Genomic DNA, 25,797 nt, shown 5'->3' on the forward strand with positions numbered 1-25,797 from the left:
TACAGATCTTTCATGTTCAGATATCAATGATACAGCGCCAAAGCGCAAGCTTGAAGGTTCCTTCAAAGTGCAGGGCCACAATCCATGGAGAAAGGGTGACCCAAGCCGTTTCCCCCCATGTAGTAATGGGGACGAGCTGTGTCCATCACCACGAACTGCATCTCTTCCGAAGGCTTCCAGTGTCGTTTCCGCTGATTGATGAACCAGTTGTTTATTTGCTTCTGATCCAGACCCGTGGCTTCCGCCAGGGCGATCTTCTGGGACTCCTGGAACCAACAGTCGCACCACAGTATACCAAATCTTTCTCAGTTATCAACAAACAAATTCAAGTAGCACTGGTACAGATATGAAGCATGAATCGAAAATGGAATCAGCAACTTAATACTCGTACCGATGGGTAAGGCCATTTGTAGTGCCTGCTCCACCAGTTAAGCAGCTGTTGCCTCGCTTCCTTGGGCAGCTTCCCTTTCTTTCTCTTTTTCAGAAACTCCTGTTTCAGGCTTCCCAAATATCCACTGTATTTGCGAAGCAGCTGACCCTTGAGTTCTCTGTCTTCTGCTTGAGGATCTATGTAACTCTCACTCGCATCAATATCATCCTCTGATGATCCATTTCGCTCCGTAGCTTCACCACACCCTAATGATACAAGCAAAGAACCTCAAGAACTTTCTTGTTGTCAAGCTTGACGCATAATTATTTAGATTTTTTAGATGATTCTAGAAATCAATTTGAATTTAATAACAACCAAAGCATTTACAGGGGCATCTTTAAGAAAAGGAGAACATAGGATTTACCATTTCTGTGCTACTAATGTAGAGATCTTCACTGGTCAATCTCAGTTTAACATGAAAAGGTGGATATGCAAATTAGTGCTTCAAATGAACTAATTATGAATGATGTTACCATGTTCTAAACATTACAAAAACTAACGGTAGTAGGAGCAAAAGATATCATTCATTCGTTTCAGGTTGCTACCAAGAATTCTAAAAGAAACAGTACCTCACAACTAATAAATTCAACAACACAGCCAGGAGCTGTGTCTCTCTCTCAAACCAAACACAGGTGTCTTTAAATTTTCTTCCCAGCTAAGACATGACCAAGAGTAATCCTAAACAGATCCAAGAAAACATACAGGGTAATCAGCTGCAATTTAGGTCTACTACAAGAACAGAAGAGGATTTCACTGGTATCAGTAAATGAGCAAGGAACCCATTCAGAACCGTCTGAATAACTGTCTTTTACTCCAAGAACTACTACCTAATGCCTACAAAGCATCCCTGTTTCATCCACCAACCTCACAATGTATACTTCTATGCCCAATTGATATGGTTATTTTGATAATTATACCACTCCCTTCAAAAAATGCGAGAGCATCGAAGTATAACACAAAAAGTTTTTATCTGACCCAAAAAGCCAATAAATTTTCCAGCACCTTTTACACTTACCGCTGAATGAAACTTTTCAAAGATCAGAAATTACACTCAATCACGAATGCCTGCATGCTTATATATTGGAGAAAGCACATGAGGAGTCAAAAGGAACTGTTGTGTACTTAGGCCAAGTAATGATGTACAAAGATCCAGTAAATAGTTATAGTACCATATTTCCGTCGATAAAAATAAAACGATGACCTTTGTTCTTCTGATAGCTGCAAGAGTAAAAACAATGCCTACGATAATAAACTAGAGTTAGTATTTATATCTGCACCTGCAGAACAGTTCATCTATTGTTTCTCCTTGCTTAGTGTTCCTATGAATTCTAAAACTCCAACCAATTACTGCTTATTTTCCCAGATAGTTGCTAGTATAGTGAAGTGAAAAAAAGTGTTTTTTTACAATATTACAATGATTTTCAGAAACTCTAACAGTTGTATACAATAATCTGTTGATATGGAAAGAATAATTAATTTCAAATTATGCGTTTCACACGAAAACCAGCTTTACACAAATAGGAAATTGGAATTTCCTCAATCACAGCACCTGAATGAAGAGGAAAGATACATAAACCAAGAAACATGACCAGCTCTCACATACATTACTTGAGAAGTTTATGAAAACATGTAAGCCACCAAAGAGATGTCAATTACTCTCACTTCTTATTAGCCTGCAAATCACAATAAATTAAGCATGACATTCACAGAAGAATGGATAAATAAAGCATAAGAGACACGTAGCCTTTAAAATTCAAAGCATTTTTCCTTCTCTCATTTCCTTTCACCAGTCCCCCCTCTCTCTCTCTCTCTTTCTGACCCTTAAGTTTTATAATCCGGTAATGTACCGAGACTTAGCATGAATATCTTCTTACACACCAAGCTTAGTTCACAATAAAAATTCTACTGTCATAACACTTGAGTTAATATAAAGCAATTTCTTATGTCTTTCATGAATTCTAAAAGTAGTTTATAGACCTTGTTATAGACCCTTTTTCTCTGTTCTATTTTTGGTTTTCACCCATGAGCTAAACCTCTAGGATTTCATCCAAAAAATTTAAAAGAGTAACTATGGTGGCAGTCTATAGAAAATTATTGAAATCCTTTTTGTTGGAAAACAGTATAAAGATGCAGAAACATCACTCATGAAAAGCAAAGAGTTGGGTCAATCTTAACAGTTTTCTACTACTTCTTAAATTCTTGCCGATTCACATTTTATATTCATAAAAAAGTATGCATAGATGGGAACATTTTAAGTTAAAATTCGCCAATAAAGGTAAAATGGGAACACTTAAGTTCGTATCAAATAAAATTGGTCATTTATTACTTAACTGTGGCCCAAGAGAGCCAATTACGATGTTTCGCATCAACAATTAAAGGATTCCTTCTCAAAGCTTTCTGCCAAGAGGTTTTCTTTAATAAAGGTATGAGCACTCTCCATGACAGAATTGTAGATTGCATAAGAAATAAACTAGGAGAATTAGTTATGTCCATTGAATGTGCAAAGCAGCAACAAGGAAGACCTAAAAGACCAAAATGTGCAGAGAACCGAGTCATCACTAGCATAAAATTCTCGTGTTCATTAGCATCAATTTCATTAGCAGTTGTACTTCAGTAACCATATAGAGCTTATAAATTCAATTACAAGCTTCATTTTTTTCAAAGGTTATGTCATATCAATTTATATGACTGACAACCTCTCCCTCTCCCTCCCTCCCTCCATCTATCTTCCTTTCTTTCCTTTCATCTTTTTTTTCTATGTACTCCTTCCAACATGCAGCCATTTTTTCGCATTTTGTCTGCATGAGGAGCGATTATACTCCCCCATTAGGTAGCCATGTGAATCTCTTAGGCAGAAAACAACAGTTTTGAGATAGAGAATAGAAAGATGAGAGTAAATAATAAAAGAAAAAAGAATAGAGGGAGTTGGCAGGAGGTGATGAGAGCAAAGAGGAGAAGGAAAACAACCAACATTTATATTTGCTGATGTGGCCATGTTTGATGACATGGCATGCCACATCACTTATGGAAAACTACATACACTTCCCTTACATATGTAGTCAGCAATACTCATGACATTAAACTCACAGTTTCAACTGTTTTTATAAGGAAATTCAACTTCCGAATTCGATAAAGCTTCTAAAACAGTTTCATAATTCATAGAACTTGCAGAATCAAGAAGCAATTGGTTTATACCATCTAGAAATGAAACCATATACTAAAATGCAATGTTGGTGATACATACTCTAGGCAGCTTAAACCAACTAAAACTTTCACCATTATTTTCCAAAATAATCAGAAGAAATTTGTTCTTCAACCTCAAATAATCTTGTAGATAAAGAAAACATCCATCCCACATTTCATGAACCAGACAAAACTTAAAACGGTTTGATATGTCATCTGATTCATCCTATTTCTGTCACTTTCCAGTACATACAGAACTATAACCTGATAGACTGCAACTTTTTTCTGATTTTTTACCATTGTTCCACATTTTTAAACTTTAATCTTGAAGAACACCAGTTCTTAAGGCTTGGAAAAGGGTGATAGCTCAGAAACTCCAAGAAAAATCATATTTCTTGCTTTTTTTCTTCTAAAACCTGCTCATATGTAAACGGTTCCTCAAATTGACAGAAACAGAAAGATACAACTATTCACAGACAGCAACTGTTGCCAGAAAGATCCATAGTAAAACATGAACTTCAGACATTAGATTTGATTCAAGTTCTAGTTCTATGAAAAACAAAAGACAAAAAAAAAATAATAAAAAAATAAAAACTGAACATTCCCATAAACTACTTCCAAAAGCATACAGGAATGGGAAAGAATGTTTACTTTTAAAGCCAGGAACAAAACAAAGAACCATGTTGGATCTTAGCAAATGACTGGGCTCATGTACGATCTTTACTCGTTTGAATTTCGAAATCCATAGTGTGTTCGGGAGCGCAGCACTGCAACCCAGGCCTCCTTTGTACTAAGCAGACTAGACTTAGGCTAGCTGCTTCCGAGATTCTTGCATTACTTTATTAATGGAGATAATGTTAGATAGCATTAAATTCAACCAGAGATTGATTATATGGGTACGATTCAAATTCTTCACTAGATTGCGTTAAGGAGCAGAAGGAACGACAAAGCAGAAGAGGAAGATTAGTCTTCACCAGATTTTGGAGATCGGAGGGTCAGAGACTTGAACTGACACTCGATCCTAGAAAGGAAGAGCATGGCCTCTTTGAAGGGCTTGGTAAGCTCCTCTTCGTACTTGGTGAGCATTTCACAGTAGGCTTCCATGAACTGATCGAGCGCAGGATCTTCGCCCAGGCAAGTCACAGAACGAGCGGCTGCCTCTTCAGATGCGCAAGCCTCTTCCAGCCTCGCAACTACCTCTGGTGGTGCTCCAACCTGTCTGATTCAAGAACACTGTTGCAGTTATCCACTCTTGTATGGAGAAACATAGCTAGTGAAATCAAAAGATAAGAACTGACCCTCCTTTGTAATTTAATGTCGTTTATGCAGTTTTAAGGGATGGGCTGCTGGCTTCTTTTTCGCTAGAGAAATTTCAAGAGGAGACTAAGCAAGATAGAGACTTAGGTTATCGTTCTTCTCTCTCTCTCTCTCCCTTTTTTTTTTTTTTCCGAAACTCACTGTTTTTTATCACTTGCAGAAAGCGGTGCAAGGAAAGAGAGAGGAGAAAGAAGAGGAAGAAGAAGAAGAAGAAGACAGCCGGTTTCCTTTCACTAATGTTAGGAAGCCACAGTTACAAGAGGGAGATAGAGAGAGAGAGAGAGAGAGAGAGAGAGAGAGAGAGAGAGAGGTAATTAAATTAATTTGGTTTGCTGAGAATTGCCGACGCACCTTATGGCAATTGACATATGCAGCCACGAGACGAGGGTAGTGAGGATGAGCCAGGATCTTAGCCCTTAGAGAGCAGTTCTCGCTATCCATGAAATAACAACTGTTATTGTTGCCATTATCAGTGTGGTTGCTGCTGTTTTGGTCTAAAACAAGAGGGATCAGAAGATTGTGGCCGCTAGTGTTATTATTGTTGTTACTCCCAGGCGTATGAGCGGGAATGGGATGAAGGGAAGGAAGAAGAAGAAGATTACTAGTGTCAGAGGTGGCATTAGAGGACATCAAAGGCATCATGATAACAGAAGAGAGACCATGACTTCCATCTCCAAAACCACCCATCAGGCAGGGATTGTTCGACCCGCCACCACCCTCCATCTCCTATTTCCTTGCTCTGTATTCCTCACCTTCTCCAACTCCTTTTCCTCAACTCGCACAGCACAAAGAAGTCACAAAAGCTCGAGTTATTTCTCTCTCAATTCATACACAGAAGAAATTTCCATCTCCGTGTGTTTTCTCTTTCAGCTTTTTCTCCAACTCCCGGGCTTTGTGCTGCATCTGCCTTTTTACAGAAAATCCTATGTAGTCAGTTACGGGAGGTGTCGCCCTGTACCTGCACTTGCGAAAGCGAAATGGTCTCTTTTGCTTTCTGTACATTCAACACCAGGGCGTCTGAGAGAGACAGAAAGAGATGGAGGGTGCGCAGAACGCACGCGGTGTTTTCAGGGAGCGCAAGTCTTATTATCCTGCGCCCTGCTGCAAACTTGCCTTCCCGATGAAAAATCTCGACATCGTTTCTCGCAGTGCTACTACTAGTCCTCTACTGCTGTCACTGCTACTATCTAGTCTGTAGAAAAACGAAAACAAACAAAACAAGCAAAGTGAATCAATCAATACTCCCTTTCTACTATAACCGATTTATTTCCAGAAACCTGTTTCTGGGTGGGTTCCTCTTATTTCTACGCCGAAGCATCCCAGCGAGATTTGGAAATAGATGTCTCAGATTTCTTTGTCTTTAATCCTTAGAATGTATAGTTGCTAGCTTCTCTTCTCTCCCTTTATGCATGTGTCGTTGTTATTCCTTGTTATCGGCAAATTTTCACGGTGGAGGAAAAGGTTTCAGGTTAAAAAGCTGGCACAGGTGGTGGGACAGAGCGAATGTCTCTCCTTCGCGATTACACAGGCGCTGTAGGAGAAAGAATACGTCATCATTTTGATAAAGAGAAACCCCATTAACGATCAAACTGCACTCATTCAAACCTAAATCAAAAGCAGAAGACTGGTCTTTTTTTGCGCTAGGCAATGCCGAGGAATCAAACTAACAAAGCTCCTCCTGACTCCTCTTCACAGTCACAATAATCCCTGTACTAATCCCCCTGTAAAGAAGATATTTTACAGCTTTTGATTCTCTGTCGCGGTTGTACCATGCACGACTGGGTTCTTTTTGTTGCTTTGACTGTGAGCAGCTCACTCAATCAAGCTTGGATTATTGTATTGCGCCCTAACCACCATCGAAACAGCGGGAAATGCGCTTAGCAACCGATCTGGAGAGAAAGCCATTTCATTTTTGCCGCAGAACTCAGCGCGGAACTCTCAAGTGAACTGAGAGACAAAGGCCTAAGGCCCTTCTTTCCTGCACTCGAAACTTGAAAGACGTTGCTTTCTCAAATCTCGGCCATTATTGATTGCTCTTCCCCGTCAAAAAAGTACTCCTGTCATGGTTATTTTGCTTGTTCTCAAGGGAATTGCGATATACACTAAAACCTCCCAGATGTGTCATTTCTTGTCTCCGGTATCTGACTTTGCTGAGATGCCATCATCCGATGCACTAATAATGGTGGAAAATGGATGGCGAGCAAGGCATGCTCCGAGTATGGCCAACAACAGTCCTTTCCATCCCGTGATTGAGCCCTTGTTGGGGCAAAACGGATCCTCTCAGATGCCTAGGTGCGATCTTAGCTCCTTTTTATTGGCTTCGTCTGCTTTCTCGTCTCCCTTACTGTTTCTGTTTGTGCGAGTCTACTGTATTTTTCTCGGAAACAAAGTGCATATCAAGAAAACTACTGCTGCCCACTGAGAGAGAGCAGTAACTCGGCAAAGAAGAAGATATGAAGCATGTCATGTCTTCTCATATGCCTGCTTCCTTTTACGGGAAGATGGATGTTTCGATTTTTAAGATAGAATGCAATGGGCTTCGGAAAGTGCCAGTCGACAGTTTCCGATAAGGCGTACTTTCCTACAGTGTCTGCCATTAAAGATTTAAGGTGTACATGGAACTTCGTGGTAGTTCATAGACAATTTCCTCCGTCGTTTCATTTGCAACACTCACCGACGTGGAAATTGAAATCCCTTCGAGAGATGGCCACTTTGTACAGAGTCGTCGTTCCCAAATAAGAAATCTCTGTGGCTAAAACCTTTTTCGCAAAGCCGTCATCATTTTAGAGGAAGAAATTGATAACCAAGAGGCGAATCGAAGCATGAAAGAAACGATTCAAAGACTTCTAGAGATATTGTTGCCTTGAAAAAACCATGAGCCCTCTAGAGCTACCTTCAAAACTCACCTCAAAGATCGATTCGATCTCTTGGAAGTTGTGTGATCGATATTTTTTCCCTTCTAAGCTTTATAATATCCATCTATTTTGGTGTTGAGATGAATCATGTTACCTTAGTAGCATAGCTTGTAATTACTAAGTATTTCATAATACTTTATTCACTAATCATGTTGTTAGAAAATATGATGTAATTATGGTATCATTAATGTAATATGTTTATATTTTTTGTCTTTCTTTACTCTTACTAAGACGAAGGATATAATTATAATATTGATATTTTTACCGTTTATAAAAAGAGTTTAAGGGGGAGGGTTTGGACCAAGTCTACAACCCTAATTCTCTTGTCTCTTTCCCCTTTGTTGAGTGGTGGAGTCTGGTCCACAACACTCGAGTAGGGGCCACCATCAGAGAAGTGGGCCCAAGGAGCATTCTCTTCTGTTTTTCGTGTTTCCCTGAAACATGGGAAGTTATCTAAGCACATACTTCTTCCGTTAGAAATGTGTGTGCGAACATCTCTTGGCGGGAGGTCTTCGACTCAGTTGCCGAAACAGAGACATTGTGCAAACAGAGTCTCTCGGCAGGGGAACTTCTTCGTCACTTAAAGAGATGACGTGGCGAAAGATATATTTGTAGGGGGACCTCTGTACGAGGTCACGGGGTGTGCCGATGTGAGATACACCGTGAGACTCTTGCCAGGACGACTCAGTTGCCGGAAGAGGCAGAGAGTGGAGGTTTATTCGGGAGAGACTCACGCGACCAGAAGAAGGAGCACTCACGGGTGACTTCGTTGCCGAAAGAGGGAGTGCTATTGGGCGACGTTGTTTCGGTGAGAAGAAGCAGAGAGAGATCTCCATCTCCTTTCTGCTACTGCTGTGAGAAGGCTCGAGAAGACACGAGCGACGCTGACACTGTTGCCGGAGAAGAGAGAGCCGTGGAGGCTCGAGACTCTGCGCCGTGAGCACTGCCGCTCGGCGTTGTTGTTGGAAGATAAGCTCGGGACTCGACCAAGCAGTGAAGACGACGTTGTTGTTCCTCACTATTGCGTGAAGCTGGTACACTGCCGTGTGATACAGAGAACTCTGTGGCTTGCTGTAACGGCAAGTAGTTGTGTTTCTGTTGTGAGAAATTATATTGTGGTTCCTCTAACGAAGAAATAAAATCCTTTGTAACTCTGTGGACGTAGACAATTTGCTAAACCACGTAAATTTTTGTGTCGTACGTGTTTACATTTCACTTTATCATCGTCGTTTTTAATATCAACTGGTATCAGAGCTAAGGATTGGATCTGAGGGAAAACGATGACGGGAGACAAAGTGAAGGTATCAGGGATCGAAAAGTTCGATAACACGGACTTTGGATACTGGAGGATGCAGATAAAGGACTACCTCTATGGGAAGAAACTCCATCTTCCACTGTTGGGGAAGAAACCTGAAAAATTGAAGGAGACTGATGGAATCTGTTGGATAGACAGGTTCTGGGGATTATTAGGTTAACCCTGTCGAGATCCGTTGCACACAACATCAGCACGGTGAAGACGATTGCGAATCTCATGGAGGCTTTGTCTGGTATATACGAAAAGCCTTCAACGAATAACAAAGTTTATTTGATGAAAAAATTATTCAATTTGAATATGGCAGATGGTATGCTTGTTGCACAACATCCAAATGATTTTAATACTATCACAAACCAATTGTCGTCTATTGAAATTGAATTTGATGATGAGATAATGCACCGATACTTTTGGCTTCATTGCCAAATAGTTGGGAAGCCATGAGAATGGTTGTCAGTAATTCTGTCGGTAAATCAAAATTGAAATATGATGATGTTAGTGATTTGATTTTGGCTAAGGAAGTGCGCAAGAGGTTTCAGGCGAGACCTCATGTTCGAGTTCAGCATTGAAAGTTGATTCTCGGGGGAAATCACATGACAGGAACTCAAACAGAGGCAAATCAAAATCAAACAACCGGGGCAAGAACAAGTCAAGCCCTGGTCAGTAGACAATTTGTTGGAATTGTGAAAAAGTTGGCCACATAAAAATGAACTATAGAAACTCTAAGAAGATCGAGAATGATAGTGCTAATGTAGTAACTGACGAAGTACAAGATGCACTATTGCTTGCAGTTCATAGTCCAGTTGATGACAGGATACTGGATTCAGGGGCTTCCTTCCATACATCTTACCTTCTAGAGATAATGCAAAACTATGTTGCAAGTGATTTTGGGAAGGTGTATCTGGCTGATGGAGAGGTTTTGCACATGGTGGGGATGGGAGACATTGACATTGTACTCCCTAACAAGAACAAATGGACCTTGAAAAAGGTTAGGCACATTCCCGAGTTGAAGAAGAACCTCATTTCTGTTGGATAGTTTGATAATTGTGGTCATTCAGTGGTGTTCTCAAATAGCACCTGGAAGGTAACCAAAGGGGCATTGGTACTGGCTCGGGGTAAGAAAATTGGTACTCTCTATTCGACTACTGGTTTGAAGAACACTATTGCTACTACCGTTGTAGAAAACACAACAAATTTGTGGCATTGCAGGCTTGGCCATATAAGTCAGATGAGCATGAAAGAACTGTTGTCCAGAGGCAAGCTACCAGAACTGAAATCAGTTGATCTCAGTATGTGTGAGAGTTGCATTCTGCGGAAACAGAAGAAGGTCAGTTTTTTTAAAGGTGGCAAAACATTGAAGAAAGAAAAAATGGACCTTGTGCACACAGATGTGTAGGGACCTTCCCCAATGGCATCCCTTGGAGGTTCTCGATACTATGTCACATTCATTGATGATCATAGTAGGAAGGTATGAGTTTATTTTTGGAAGCATAAATCCTATGTATTTAATGTGTTCAAAATTTGGAAGGCCATGGTTGAGACAGAGATAAGCTTGAAACTGAAATGTTTGAGGTCTGATAATGGTGGTGAGTACATTGATGGCGGGTTCAAAGAATACTGTGCAGCTCAGGGTATCAGAATGAAGAAGACCATTCCTAGGACACCACAACAAAATGGAGTTGTTGAACGTATGAACAAAACCATAAATGAGCGTGCTAGATACATGAGGCTGCATGCTGGATTACCACCTACTTTCTGGGCAGATGTAGTCAGCACTGCAGTCTACTTGATAAACAGAGGGTCATCAGTTCCATTGGATTGTGGATTGCCTGAGGAAGACTGGAGCGGGAAAGTCGTCAAATTTTCTCACCTTAAACTTTTTAGTTGTCTTTTTTATGTTCTTGTTGATTTTGATGCTCGTAATAAGCTTGAGGCTAAGTCAAAGAAATGTTATTTCATTGGCTATGGAGACGAGGTATTTGACTATCGTTTCTGGGATGATCAGGGTTGGAAGATTATAAAAAGCAGGAATGTGATCTTCAATGAGAAGATTGTGTACAAGGACAAATCCAGTATAGTTGTTGAAGCAGCTCCTCAGGAGTCCGAGTTTGTCAGATCGGATGACCTACCTGAGGCCACAGTGCAATGCAGAGATGCGAGTGACAGGAAGAGTGGGTCCAATGCACCCATTCCTATTATTCTGTAGTCAGATTCAGAGTCGTCTACTCCTGCAGATGCAGTTCGCAGGTCAGTTAGGACTATTCGTCCTCCACATCGTTTCTCACCTACTTTGAATTATATTTTGTTTACAAATGGTGGAGAACCGCAAAGTTACAAAGAAACCTTGCAAGATGAATATTCTAGCAAGTGGGAGCTGGCCATGAAAGATGAGATGGATTCCCTGTTAGGGAATCAGACATGGGAGTTGACAAAACTTCCACAAGGGAAGAACCATGTTGATATGTTGACAAAGGGTCTTCTAGCATGAAGACAGGCGCAATGACTTGCAGAGGTGGAGGATATCATGTTTGAGGAAGAAGACGATGCAGTTGGTGTACCAGTCTCCAAGTGGGAGAATTTTTTAGTGGCGGAGTTTGGTCCACAACACGCAAGTAGGGGCCACCATCAGAGATGTGGGACCAAGGGGCATTCTCTTCCGTTTTTCGTGTTTCCCTGAAACACAGGAATTTATCTCAGCACATACTTCTTCTGTTAGAAACATGTGTACGAACATCTCTCGGCAGGAGGTCTTCGACTCTGTTGCTGAAACAGAGACGTTGTGGCAACAGAGTCTCTCGGCAGTGGAACTTCTTCGGCACTTAAAGAGACGACGCGGCGAAAGATATATTTGTAGGAGGACCTCTGTATGGGGTCACGGGATGTGCCGATGTGAGATACACCTTGAGATTCTCTCAAGGACGACTCGGTTGCCGGAAGAGGCAAAGAGTTGTGAAGTTGTGACACGGCTGCGGTTGAGTAGAGGACTGCGTCGCCATGGCCGGAAGAGGCAAAGAGTGGAGGTTTATTCAGGAGAGACTCTCGGGACCGGAAGAGGGAGCACTCATGGGCGACGCCGTTGCCGGAAGTGGCAGTGCTACTCGGCGACGTTGTTCCGGTGAGAAGAAGCAGAGAGAGATCTCCATCTCCTTTCTGCTGCTGCCGTGAGAAGGCTCAAGAAGACTCGAGCGACGCCGACGCTATTGCTGGAGAAGAGAGAGTCGTGGAGGCTTGGGACTCTACGCCGTGAGCATTACCGCTCAGCGCTATTGCCGGAAGAGAAGCTCAGGACTCGACCGAGCAGTGAAGATGACGTTGTTGCTCCTCATCATCACGTGAAGCTGCGACGCTTTTGTGAGATACAAAGAATTATGTGGCTTGCTGTAACGGCAAGTAGTTGTGTTTCTGCTGTGAGAATTATATTGTGGTTCCTCTAACAAAGAAATAAAATCCTCTGCAACTCCGTGGACGTAGGCAATATGTTGAACCACGTAAAATTTTATGTCATGCGTGTTTACATTTCACTTTATCATTGTCGTTTTTCATAACATCCTTCTCTCCCCAACTCTCCTTCCTCTTTTTAACCCTTTATCCTTTTCTACCTTCATTATACATCATAGAAATTTAAGTTCTAACACATGTGTAATAGTATTTTAATCAATTTTATGCCAAACTTATCAATATAAGTAAGCCACAACCCTAATTCTCCGGTCTATTTCTCCTTCTCTCCAGAACTCTCTTTCCTTTTCTCAACCCTTAATCATCTTCTACTTTGATTATACATCATAGAATGCCAAGTTCTAACACAGGTATAATAGTATTTTAATCAATTTTATACCAAACTTAACGATATAAGTAAGCCACAACCCTAATTCTCCAGTCTCTTTCTCCTTCTCTCCACAACTCTCCTTCCTCTTCTCAACCCTTAATCATCTTCTACTTTGATTATACATCATAGAATTCTAAGTTCTAACACATGTATAATAGTATTTTAATCAATTTTATACCAAACTTATCAATATAAGTAAGAGTGTTTAGAGAGGGCTCAATACAACTCAACTTTGGTCTTCTTGTCCCCTAAAACTCTCTTTTTTCTTCCACAAGCTTTCAATCTTATCCTTTACAACTTTTTCTCATATTCTCTTCCATTTTTTTTTTTTATTCTCTTCAATTTTGCGCTCTTTTAAGCATAAAATCATAGATCTGATATGGTATTAAAGTAGGAGTTCTAGGGTTTCTATCAAACTGCTCTAAAGTAAAGCAAACTGGAAATTATGTTTTAGAAATTAATGGAAATTATTTCTCGACAAAATAATTTCGCCAAGAAATGCTTTTTCACTAGAAAAAAAAAATCGCCGAAAATTTCTTTCATTGGAGGGTTATTCCCAACAAAATTCTCTCGACAAAAAAAAAAACGAATAATCATACTTTCAGAGACCGACCCTTTTATCACCGATTCCTTCGCCCTTCGTCTGAGTGTTCTAATCTTAAGCTTCTTACTATCTTCGCCATTTTTCTTCTGCGATTTTCTCTTGCTCCCCGGCGGTCAACTTCAAGCTGGTTCAGTTCGATGCAGGCTCTGCTCTCTGACAAGTAAAAGAAATAAAAATAGGAGTTTCATTCGTTTTGGGATATGGGTTCCGTCTACGGGAGAGAGAAGGAACGTACAAGGAGGGAGCGCAGGTCGACGCTGCAAAACTCGAGGAAGAGGAGAAGATTGACGTCAGAGCAGCGTAATAACTCGGGGATGCGTCCGAGCTCGAAACCCTACTCTTGATGCTCGTCACCTGATCTCTGCATGACTGTAACCGTACGTGACGATGAGTCATGAATCATGATAGAGTTCTATAAAATTTTCATTCCTAGTTATCATCACCGGGTTCCGATCAACTCAAGATCAAACGAAACAAACGGGGTTTAAAAAATATGTGATTATTGCGATTTCAATTTTCAATTTTCAATTTTTTTTTACTTGATGTGTCTTCAACTTTTGATCCTTAAACACAAACACATTATTTTTCTCTTTCTCTCCCTCTCTCTATATGATAATGATCCCAACAAGAACATAAAGAAAAAGTATAACAATCATCTTCTTTGTTCTATCTCTTAATCACAATCTATTAAAACAATCAAACATTTTTACATTCCTAGAGGGAAAAACTTACAAGCACAAATCAAAACTAACATAAATGATTTTAAATACAAATAAATTATAATAATCACAAAGTAAGAAAAAATCGATCACTTATCTTATTCAATCTCCACTCACGAACTCAATTAAAACTTTGCATAGTCTAATGATTGAATTTGACTTTACAACTAGCCCCAATATTGGCATTTTTAGAGAAGATTTGATCCTATATTACATGAGGCGGATCTTGTAGAGAAGATTTGATCCTATATTACATGAGGTGGATCTAAGGATGATAAAGTAGTGACAAAGATGATTGTTTGTTGTTATCTTTACTGCAAAATTTGGACAAATCTGTAAGTGAGACTTAAAGTTTGGCAACTAGGTAGGGTCAGAGAGTTTTTTTTTCTTTCTCTAAATTATATTTATAAGCGAAAGTGTAGGTGGTAACCACCTATTTTTTTCTCCTCTCTCTCACCTTATTTGTCCTGTTTTAAAGGTACTATGTGTTGACCTTGTGTCGCTTCCTTTGCTTAGGTAATGATCTCTTGCCATGCGCAATGCGCAATGATAATCTTTATCTCAACATAGTTTGGATTCTAATTTTAATAATAAAATCTAAAACTATGATTTTAACCGTTGACTTGACAAAATTTCAATGATTTGACCATCCAATTTTGATATGTGATCATTGATCCATGTGCATTATTTAAACTATCAAGTGTTCTAATTTAGGTTTATGTTCCCTTCATGACAAGACTTGAATTCTATCTCTCTTAAATAAATAATTTTCATATAATATCTTTGATAAAATGAGAAGCCATGAACCCACCTTCAATATGCTTCTTTTAATTAGTTGCTAATATTTTCTTGTAATCAATGGCACATCTTATTTCTGTTACGTTGCTCCATCAAAAACACAAAATGATCAGGGGAGAATGACTATTTTCCCTTACAAACAACCCAACCATTACTTCTCCTTCCCAATCTTATCGTAGTTATCTTTTTCTACAGTCTCCTTCAACTCGTCTTTGCCCTTTTTGCTCGAGTCTCCAGTTTCTACTTCTGTTGCCTCTTCCTTGAGACCCTCCTCCCAAGCCTCCTCCACCTCTTCCCTTACTCGCTCGCCCTTCTCTTTCGCTTGCCTACTGAACTCTTCTGCTGTCGTCCTTGCTTTCTCGAAAACTCCATCGCCGCTCTCTCTCTTCTGGCTGTATCCCTGATGCATAAGGCACGATGGGAACTATTGCACGAAGACAGATTTGATCGGAAACGTACAGAGAATTAAAAGAATCACTGGACGCATCTTACCTTGACAATTTGCTGAAGAGGAAGACACGTCGCTGCTGCCTCCGGCCTTAACAGAGAGGAACGTGCTTTGGCTCGAGCTAGACAAGTGATCATCTCTTTTAGTTTCTATCTCGACAGAAAAGGAAGAAAAAAAAAACCTGGGATCGTCTACGAGCATAGTTGAGATGATGGAGAACACGGCATGTGTATTTATTGGTAAAAATTAGCAGATTTGCAGGCAACGTGGATGAAGAAAAACGGAGAGAAGAACACGTCGAGTCACCAGAGCCTGCCACATCTACCACGCGTAGTTATCACCTCGAGGAGGCCAAATGAATCAATCTTTATATTTTCATCCTCCACGTCTGTCCAATCGAATTCAGTTTACTACAGATACCTTTGGAAAGGAAATGACAGTTTACAGCTTCTGAATTACAACTGAATTTGCAAGGCCTGCTTGCTCGATGGTCTGGCTAGAATCCGCGAGTTGCTTGGGTGGAAATCCCACTGTCTGCAACTGATACCCTCTCGAACCACCAGGCCTCGAGGCATCAATGAATGCACGGATGTCTGCCAAAGTGTGATGATAGTTGAAACGAGCAACCATTCGGGTACCATCAGCCAACCTCAGCTGGATTGAAGTTGATGGCTTTGTGTCATCCACAACAAGGCCGAGAGATGGTGCGGGAGCATCCGTAGGAATCGAAGCAGCGGTTTGATTGGCAGGTATCTGATCAGAAGTGGAACCTCCACCTAATGTTCTTCCGACCCCCTGAAACCGAACTTGGTGTTTCTCAGGTTCCTGCAAAACATAGTAGGAGGAAGATACGTTGTAAAAGCTGAGAAAATGATATAGTTAGTAGACAAGATTTAGTGAGAGAGGAGACAGACGGGACGATTCTCTTCCTTCCTGATGAGATTAACATGAACTGCGGTCTTCCTGTCAGCTGGTTCAAGCTCTTTCGGACACTCCGACTTTCTGATGCTCTATTGAAACCAAAAAAACAAAAAATCAAAACAGAAGGATCATCAAACATTTGCAACCACATATTTGGGATTTCTAGCAATCTTTCATATGTGAATGACAAAGAAAGATTTCATCATAAGAACTCACCCCACGATATTAATGAAATAGATCCTCCAATCTTATTTTGGCTAACTTAATTAACAGTTCAGCCTTCAAAAAACAGGCAAAAGGCATCAAACCCATATACCATATACCATGCTCATGATTGCTGTATGTCAGTCAAATTGGGAGCTGACCCAACAAATGTCGTATGTTTAGAAAGCTAAAACAAAAAAAATGGTGAGAGAAATGCTACTTGAGGGGATCATAAGAACGAGACAAAACCCCAATTCTTGCCCAGTCTTGCTCATGAAAAAGAAGGATGCACCATGGTGATTTTGTGCCAAATACCGAACACTCAATAACATCACTATTAAAGTAAGTACCACATTCAACTAAGTGATAAGTTACTTGATGAACATCATGGGGTGTGTGACTTCTCCAAACCAAATTTGACATCTCATTATCATCAAATCAAAACAAATGAGGGAGCACTGAAACAACAGCTTTCAGGCTCATGACAACCTCAACAAGTTTGTGGTGAAGTTGTTCAAGTAGATTGATTCCCCTATGACATTTTAAGGCCATTCTTGAAAAAGTCTGTGCTGATTTTCTGCGAAGATATCCTCATCTAAAGCTACTCAGTCTAAACACATGTAAAGCCTTTGGCTGTTGTTTTTCAGGTGTTGAGAACCAGTAGTTTCTAAAGATGACAAAGTGTACCATCGAGCAGCCTACGGTGAATTACTTAAGAGCAGGTTATTTCCAAGGTGGTGGCACCCACCCTAGAGAAGATCACACCATTATCAAGTGGCCTCAACTTAAGACTCTATAACAACTACGTGAATTTCTAAGATTGATGGATGACTACCATCGATTTGTCAAAGGCCATATAAAACTCTTATATGCTGCCCCCTAACCACCTTATAAAAAAAAAGAAAAAAAGTACTGTGCAATGGTCAAAAATTGACATAGCACATAGCTCTAATGTTGAAAAAATTGCTAAAAACTATGAAGACAAAATAGGCCATCCTAAACCACTGAAGGTTTATGAAAGAAGGAAATAAAAAGGAAAAAGGAAGGCTAAAAGACAGCAGTTTTTTTATATGCTGTTTTGGTACTCCCTATATAGGGAAAGTCAGCAGGTTTCTGCTTTCATTAGTTCATAGCAAATTTCCTACGAAAATAGTGAGTTAGCATTTCTCCTAAATTGACTACAAATGAAGAAGGCATACTTTTTTAAAAAAAAAAAAAAACATTTCTATTTTTATAGTCAATTAAGGAAAAGCACAAACTAAGTTCATTTTTAGTAGCTTTCATTTAAGATAGTGTTGGAACTATTTCTTAGCAACTGGTTTCAAATTTAGTAAGTCAATAGTCAATTGTAAACAGAAATTTCAACCCTAAAAAAGTTATATTATGGTCGATTAACTTATTTTGGTAAGTCCAAGGATGTTTTAGAGTCTATAAATATGTGAATCTGCTGTAACTTTGAATCAGTTTTTTAAGTATCAATATGAGATTTCTTTTGGTTGCTAAAGCACCATTGTTTCTCATTCTTTTTACCAAGAATAATTGCTTAGTGGTTTTCTTTTGATATGCTAGCTAATGCTAGCAACAAAACAACACTTGCAGATTCAAGTTCTTCCCTTGGAACTTGAAAACAGCTGTGGCTGGGTTAATCATATTCCAGCCTTATTCTTCAACTTTATTTCTGTAATAATTGTGGCATTATCCTAACCTAGACTGAATAACAACTACAAGAGTTTCTAAGGTTAACAAGTTACTAAAATTGATTTGTCAAAAACTATGCTCATATATGCCACCCACATATACATCACCTTAAGAAAAACATGTTTCAGTGGTCGAAAGAGGCCATGACAGCCATTGAAACTTGAAGAATTGCAAGACGACTCCACAGGTACTTGCCTTACCCGATTTCTCCAAGCTCTTTATAATTAAGTGTGATGCTACAGGTATTGATTGCTTATTGCTTCATCCTTTCATGTGGAAGTGTTTGACCTCCTTCTTGAGAAGCCTTGGTATCGATCTCTGCATGCCCAGCACCCTGTCAGAATTCTATATCCTCTCTTCTTTCATTCAGCTGCCCAGAATGGGTACCCTCTTATGGCACATGACAGGTACAGCAATTCTATGGCACCTTTGGCCGGAGAGTAACCCCCCTCTGTTCCCATAAATCCGACCCATCCCCACCCCATCCCCGTAAACCCGACCCGTCTCAATACCGTTTGATATTTCTGTCTCATCCATGGGTTAGGTTCAAGTCGGGTTTGGGAAAACCCGTCTCCGACCCGAAACCCAATGTTTTTTTTCCCAATCCGTGGGGTGAAATTAAAAACTCAAACCCGACCCGATGCCCACCCCTACTTGCTGAATGGGCTCAAAATTTATAAGAGATTCTTTTTTTTTAATGATCCTATCACTATCAAGGGCGACTATATATTTGTAATCTATTTGAACAAGGAAGAACAACAAGTATGCTTGGAGGTCTGTGTGGAGTTTTCCAGATCGAGGCTATATCGGATTCCGTGGTGATTGATAGGGTTCACATTCTTTGCAAGGCCAATCTTTTTGTCAGATCAGAATGCTAAGATGGTTCAGTCCCAGTCTGAAATGGTGATTATCATCGAAGAAGTTTTGTAATGTCATTTAGTTCCATTTGTAGCTTGGCTCCTTGTCGTTATGTAGCCATTTTTTGTGTTTTACTAAAATCTTGCCTCTTCAAATAATAATTAAAAAACTCAGACGGGCAATACTTGGTTGAATATTTGCTCTAGTGATGCATAGTCACTCCTTGCAGCAAAAGTTGTTGATGGAACTTCTAGACTATCATTACGAAATCGTATACAACAAGAGAAAAAAAAGTACAGCAGCCAATACATAATCTTGAAGGTATGACCAGCCTGCCTTTCCTTGGTGTTTACTCCCATTTCAATGTTATTTCATGACATGAACAAAACATATGTACAAGACCTGAAACTTCACCACATGATTGTCAAGGTGAAGAAGCTAACTCAAGGTAAGAATGACACAATTCTAGTACTTTATAAAGGTAATATTTTGGCCCCTTAAATTGAACCAATCATTACAACACTTTTGGTGGAGTTTCAAAACACACCTCGCACAAGACAGGGTTTTTTCAGTATGTATATGCAGTTGGAGCCCGCATTCTTTTGGAAGAGGAAAAAAGGTAATATGAAACTTTATGGTTGAGGGCAACATATGCCATTATAGCAAGTATGAAATGATGTCTCCTTCCGGATTTTGGCAGCCCTTGCTAATCCAAAACTTAGTTTTGGAGAATTTGGAGAACATCGTGATGGACTTTATAAAGAACCTACCAAATCTCACGGAAAATCATCAGTACAAGTTGCGGTGGATCGACTCAGCAAATACGCACACTTTCGTTCTCTGTGTAAACCTTACACAGCAAACACAATTGCTGAAGTGTTTGTGCACAATACCAAGTATCACAGGATGCTACACAGCATTGTCTCAAACAGAGATGGGGTCCTCAGCAACTTCCGAAGGGAGTTCTTTATTTTGCAAGGCATAACATCAAGCATGAGTACAACCTACCATCTTCACATGGATAGCCACACTAAGGTATCCAATCAATGCCTCAAGACTTACTTTCATTGTTTTGCAGGTGATAAGTCAACAGATTGGGGCTAAGCTGGGTGTTTCACTCCAACACCTTGTTGTGGAGGAAGGCCCCTTAGTTAGGTTTGTATACTCTCTCCCTCTTTTATAATAGTTTTTACATCCTTCTTAAAAAAAAAAAAAAAAAAGTCGAAAGATTGGGCTCTGGTACTTCCAATATGCCTAAACCTAGCTCATCACAAAGCTCTCAAGTGCCACTCATTCCAAGCGTTGTGTGGCTGACAGCCCTCATCGTTGCTCACATATGTTGTGGGAAGCACACTTGTACACTACCTCAAAAGACAACTCTTACAACAAGATGAGGTGTTACAGCACATAAGAAACACAGCACAAAACTGTATGAAAGAAGCAATATAATCTGCTTCATACAGACAAGGAATGTCAAGTGGGAGAGTGGATATACAAGAAGTTGCAATCGTATTGATAGAGTTTCAATATGACTGGAAGAAATCAGAGATTAACCAGTCAATTTTATGAACCCTAGAAGATTGTTGCCAAAGCAGGGAAAGTAGCTTATAAGTTGGATCTCCATCAAGGCTCCCCCATTCACCTAGTCTTTCATGTTTTGCAACTGAAGTGTCACATCAGCACAAAGGACACAGCCATAAGAGTGCAAACCACCTTTTGTTGGCTTTGTGCCCTGAATAAAATTTGCCTTTCTCAAAAAAAATAAGAGTCTTAATCATTTCTAGTGATGGAGTCCTTCTACCCAGGCTTGTGCCTATCAAGAGGATCCTCCAAGTCCATCATGTAAACCACCTTCAAAGAGAAGTGTGAGAGTAGTGGGTGAACTACCACCAGAAGATGCCACATCGGTCTCAGAAGACGATTTATCCTGAATATTGAACCTTGATAACAAGGTTTAATTGTACAAGGGGTAGAACATTAAACATTTGTGTTCTTTTAATTAGTAAGGTGAGTTACATATGTCATTTGAAATATAACCAGTGGGGGGCACAAGGGCTTGCTGGTCATTTAAAGAAATAGGGTAAACCCTAATCAATGTATGGGGTGTGTCCAGTGTTTGGGCCCCATTATATAAGTAAGCTTGTAAAAATAGAGGATATGTGGAAGGGTCATTAGGTTCCCCATTTTACGTGTATTTTCTATCTTTATGTCCAGCAAACACTCAAACGCCCAAACCCAGATCCTGCACCATCTTCTCCCTCTTTCATAGTCTTCCTCTAGCTAAATAGAACTGAATCTCAAGATCTTTTGACAAAGGTTCTTGAAACGCTCGGCATCTCATATTCTATTTCTGCAGAGCATCAAGCCTAGCTTCATGGCATCAAATTTTTAATCTCTTCCATTAATAGCTCTTCTTTTATAACAAAGAGAAAAAAGGATTCTATTAATAGAGCTCCCGAGGCAGAGAGAGATACTAACTCTTTCTTGTTAAAAGGCCATAAATGACTCCTTATGCATAAAGAATGACTCTGAAATGTTGCTTGATTGGTGTAAAGAAGAATTGGATCCATCATGGCATCACAGGCATAATCTTCACAAGATTCAACTTGCTTTTGCTGGTGTATCTAGTAGGAATCATGTTCCTCAATCAGCTAATAGTATAGCTGAATCCAACTCAGGAAGTAGTTAACCTTCAATCTTATGCTGTCAGGCAGCTCCCTTCTTAGCTTTGAGAATTTTGTCTTTGGCCTTTAAATATATATATGACTGGACATATGCATTTTCACACTTACTAAAAAGATTAGATCCAGGATGATGTGCTTTTAAGAGAAGAAAGAACAAAATTAGATCAATATCTTTAATGAAAGAGTTCATGGTAAACATGAACTGACCACAAATTTAAGTAAGAACTTTTTTTAAGGCAAAAATTAAATCAGAATATTATTTTAACAGTCAAATCAGAAAAACTATTACCTCCAAAAATGAAGCATTCTCAGGATCATCTAACCTCCTCAGAGGCCCATCATTCACTGTAAACCCATTCCTCCAGAAAACAATATTGTGAACGACAACATCAGGCTCCTGTGGCTGAGGAGCAGAAACAGTCTCACCTGAAAGTAGTCTACCTCTACCAGTAAAACTTCTCGAGCCTGAACTCGGATGGACAGGGTCAATAGGTCCCTCCATGGCCCCCAGCTGCCTTGCTTGATCAAATATAAAATCAACATCATTACCACTGTCACCTCCTTTAGTTGGGTCCTGGACAATCATTCCACTGGAAAAATAATAATAATAATAATGAATATAAAAATAGTAGGACTTCCTCGAGTACTCAGACATCAACTGACTATCAGAGTATTTTATCTAATGGAAGGGTCTTACCAATAATCATGGAGAAACAAAGAAAAATCAAGGAAGAAATGTATTTTTTAGCTGTAAAATAATTTGAAAAAGCAATCAGAAGATGCTTTTATCCCATGGTCAGATCCTTTCCTGAAAGAAACAGCCGCACCACAGGGTTTAAGTCTATACCATGCAGCTCAGATAGCTGTAAACAATGATTGCATAAATTTCTGCCAAATGTACATAGTAAAAAAAAAATCATTGTTATTACTCTTAAACTGTTTTCTACCTGGAAAAGAACACTGAACAATGTGCTTCTGGTCAAAAGGTGAACCTCACACAGCCTAATGCTGGAAGAACCAGTTGCATAATTGCTATAGATCAATCAACTTAACAAAACCTAGGAATATTCTATTTCTTCCTCGAGAGAAAGAGAGAGAGAGAGAGAGAGAAAGAGAGAGAAAGGGAAAAAACTCTAAAAAACAAAAGTTTAACTACTTAGCCACTCAGATAAATTAAAGAAAATATGAGCAAAAAATTAATGTAAAGAGGAAAAAAATAAAAAAATTACACCACATGGGTCTTGAACATTGTGCAACAATTGTTAGAAAATAATCATTCTTCAATGCAAATAATCCAACAATTTAGTAACCATTGCAATCTACCATTAGAAGTGATGGTTAAATGTAGACAATAACTGTTAAAACATAAATAGGTTTGCTAATGAGCATAAGCTTACAATATAGTAGTGGCAAAATTTGGTGAGCAGAGATTTTTTTAACAAAAGAAAAGAAGGAAGACATATCTAAGCACAAAAGGTGATTGAAGACATATCTAAGCACAAAAGGCGATTGAAGACGCCCAATATAGTGGTTCCAAGCAAAGAAGAAATACTAAGCCCTTTTGACCACTGTAAAAAGATATGCTCGAGAAGGAGAAGATAGGTGAAGAAGGAACAAAAAGAGAGGGAGACAAAGAGAGGGAGAGAAGAGTACATGAGCAGCACTCTTTGGAGGCTTTTGCCTCACTTTCTATTTTATTCACTTAAGTGATTGCATCTGTTAGATTACAATAATATCCCTTATAACCTCAACTCACATAACTTCATGAATATAACTCAGAATTTAACCAAAGTTGAACCATAGGTTCCTAACATGACATATAGCTTATAATTAACTCCAGTTGTATATACTAAAACTAAAAATAACTAAAACACCCTTACACAGATTTTAACAACCTCCTTTATCTGCATGCATTGCTAAATGAACAGAAAGACGAAAAATAATTAGAAGCATACAATCATAGTATTTATTGAGCTATTACAACTCCATTTGTCAAACCAAATCCAAACAACTCCATTTGTCAAATCAAATCCAAACCATGAATAATGAAAATTAAAACTACATAAGACAGAAAAGAATTCTGACAGAGGATGATTTTACAATATACATTTTTTCTATTTTTGAACATGGACTTTATGATAATTTAAGCTTTCAATCTGTATGTTTAAAGCTTCAAAAATTATCCGGCTATGAAGCATGTGAACAAGTATCTACCACAACCTAATTCACCAGGGGAAGAATTTCTTAGACATTAAAAGTTTCTTGGAAACTATACTTGGCAACCGTTACATCGAGCAGGTTGAAACTTGTATCTGAAAATTCATAAATGGCTGAACGCAATATCTGAAAATTCATAAATGGCTGAACGCAAGATAAATCCATTTATGCAAATAAGAAGTCCAATACAGATGGATAGATCCATTCTCTCTGTAATATTTAATCCTACGAATAAGCTTATACAGAAGGATTTACCCAAATGGGAAAACAAAATTCAACAGGAGCAAAATGTCAGAAAGAATAATATTAAAGTTTACGCAAATGGGAAATGAAAGATTACTAAAGCACGTAACTTTTTAAATGACATGAAGTTTCTAAGTAAATACAAGCAAAGAAAATAAATTTTAGAATTTCCCCGTCCATAGTTCTTTTCCAAGAGCCACCAGGACGAGAATCCATTCGATAACATTAGACGAACTCCTAAGATGTTCCATATATAACGAGGAAGATCAGATAGACAGTTAAGAGAACAGAAAAATAAGAATTATAATTCTTTTCGAATGGATACCCAAAACCCTTCAAATTCTCAAGAAACGTTTACCAGAAAAAATTGCAACTAGTAAGAAAAGGTTCCAAAATGACCTCTTTTCTCCACCGGTATAGTACTCAGGCGGTCCATCGGAATCGCTGTCAGAGCCGGGGCCCGCCCGTCGGTTGAGATCCGCAAGAGTACGAATCCCTCCGGCAGGTCTCGCAGCTTTTTTACCCCTGGAAGAAGAAGAAGACGACATGGGTTTCCCTGGAGTAGGATGATGAGAAGGGGGGAGAGGCGATGGAGCTTCGGCAGGTAATGGCGATGGACAAGGCAGTGACGGAGACACAGCGTCGTGAGAGGGGGAGGAAGGGACCGAGTTGTTCTCAAAGTAGGAGTGGACAGCAGCGTCAATTTGCCAGTTGTAGCTCTCCAGGAAGAACACGGCTTCTTCCCTGGACGTAGATGTGATGCCCAGGAATGCCTCAACCAGCTTTTCCTGCTCTTCGACGCCACAGCAACCGTCCATATTAAAATCGGGTTTGGGTTTCTGGCCGCTGACTGGCCTTATTATAAAGCTCGAAAGTCTGATTCCTTGCGGCATGGAAAAGAAAATAATTGTCAGGTTAGTGCATTTAGAAAGTAGATTCTGTTAGGGAAAAGAAAGTAAAAGTAAATCTCAGAGTGAGTTATTTTTATAAAATATTATTTTTTATAAAATATTATTTTTTATTAATGTAGTATGATAAGTGGTTTATGATTAAAATAACTAAGAAAAAGGGGGTGTTTATGCTATTATAAGTCATTATAAATTATAAATATTTTTATTTAGTTACTTTGGTTATAAAATATTTTCTAATTTGATAACATAAATTAGAATCTTAAAAATAATTTAGAATTCAATTGAAATTTATTTTACATAACTAAATTATTTATATTAATAAAAATAAATTAAATGAGTAATTATTTGAATTTATTTTAAGTGATAATATATTTTTTATTAAATAAAAATAATTTTATTTTTATTATGGATTATATTTATAATTATCTTATTTACATACAATGATAAACAATCATAAAATTTTCAAGCAATTTATAATCTATTATAGAATAAAAAAATTATTTTATCAA

General features: G+C 39.0%; 2 protein-coding genes across 2 annotated transcripts; both read right to left on the reverse strand.

Moving 5' to 3' along the window:
- LOC137951952 (homeobox protein knotted-1-like LET6) lies at window positions 1–5,653 on the reverse strand. The gene is made up of 4 exons (XM_068798954.1): window positions 5,282–5,653; window positions 4,588–4,828; window positions 392–636; window positions 1–266 (listed from the first exon to the last, which is right to left on the reverse strand). The coding sequence occupies exons 1-4, from the start codon at window positions 5,651–5,653 to the stop codon at window positions 63–65; spliced, it is 1,062 nt and encodes a 353-aa protein (XP_068655055.1). The 3' UTR covers window positions 1–62.
- Window positions 5,654–15,886: 10,233 nt separating this feature from the next.
- LOC137951953 (plant UBX domain-containing protein 4-like) lies at window positions 15,887–25,023 on the reverse strand. Its single transcript, XM_068798956.1, has 4 exons — window positions 24,777–25,023; window positions 22,207–22,507; window positions 16,467–16,562; window positions 15,887–16,377 (listed from the first exon to the last, which is right to left on the reverse strand). The coding sequence occupies exons 1-4, from the start codon at window positions 24,923–24,925 to the stop codon at window positions 15,994–15,996; spliced, it is 930 nt and encodes a 309-aa protein (XP_068655057.1). The 5' UTR covers window positions 24,926–25,023; the 3' UTR covers window positions 15,887–15,993.
- Between the last annotated feature and the right edge of the window lie 774 nt (window positions 25,024–25,797).

Source organism: Aristolochia californica, unplaced genomic scaffold, assembly GCF_029961685.1.
Source record: "Aristolochia californica isolate CCGP_79_NKW_82.1479 unplaced genomic scaffold, dmAriCali1.0.hap1 SCAF_15, whole genome shotgun sequence".
Classification (NCBI taxonomy): domain Eukaryota; kingdom Viridiplantae; phylum Streptophyta; class Magnoliopsida; order Piperales; family Aristolochiaceae; genus Aristolochia; species Aristolochia californica.

Excerpts from the sequence above, each read along its gene's own strand:
- LOC137951952 (XM_068798954.1), bottom strand. The coding sequence starts at position 5,653 with ATGGAGGGTGGTGGCGGGTCGAACAATCCCTGCCTGATGGGTGGTTTT. Across the intron at positions 637-4,587 it reads CCTCCGATCTCCAAAATCTG|GGTGTGGTGAAGCTACGGAG; the intron begins GTGAAGACTAAT and ends TTGTATCATTAG. Across the intron at positions 267-391 it reads ACAAATGGCCTTACCCATCG|GAGTCCCAGAAGATCGCCCT; the intron begins GTACGAGTATTA and ends TGTTGGTTCCAG.
- LOC137951953 (XM_068798956.1), bottom strand. The coding sequence starts at position 24,925 with ATGTCGTCTTCTTCTTCTTCCAGGGGTAAAAAAGCTGCGAGACCTGCC. Across the intron at positions 16,563-22,206 it reads AGAATGCTTCATTTTTGGAG|AGCATCAGAAAGTCGGAGTG; the intron begins GTAATAGTTTTT and ends TGGTTTCAATAG. Across the intron at positions 16,378-16,466 it reads GGAAGGAAGAGAATCGTCCC|GAACCTGAGAAACACCAAGT; the intron begins GTCTGTCTCCTC and ends TATGTTTTGCAG.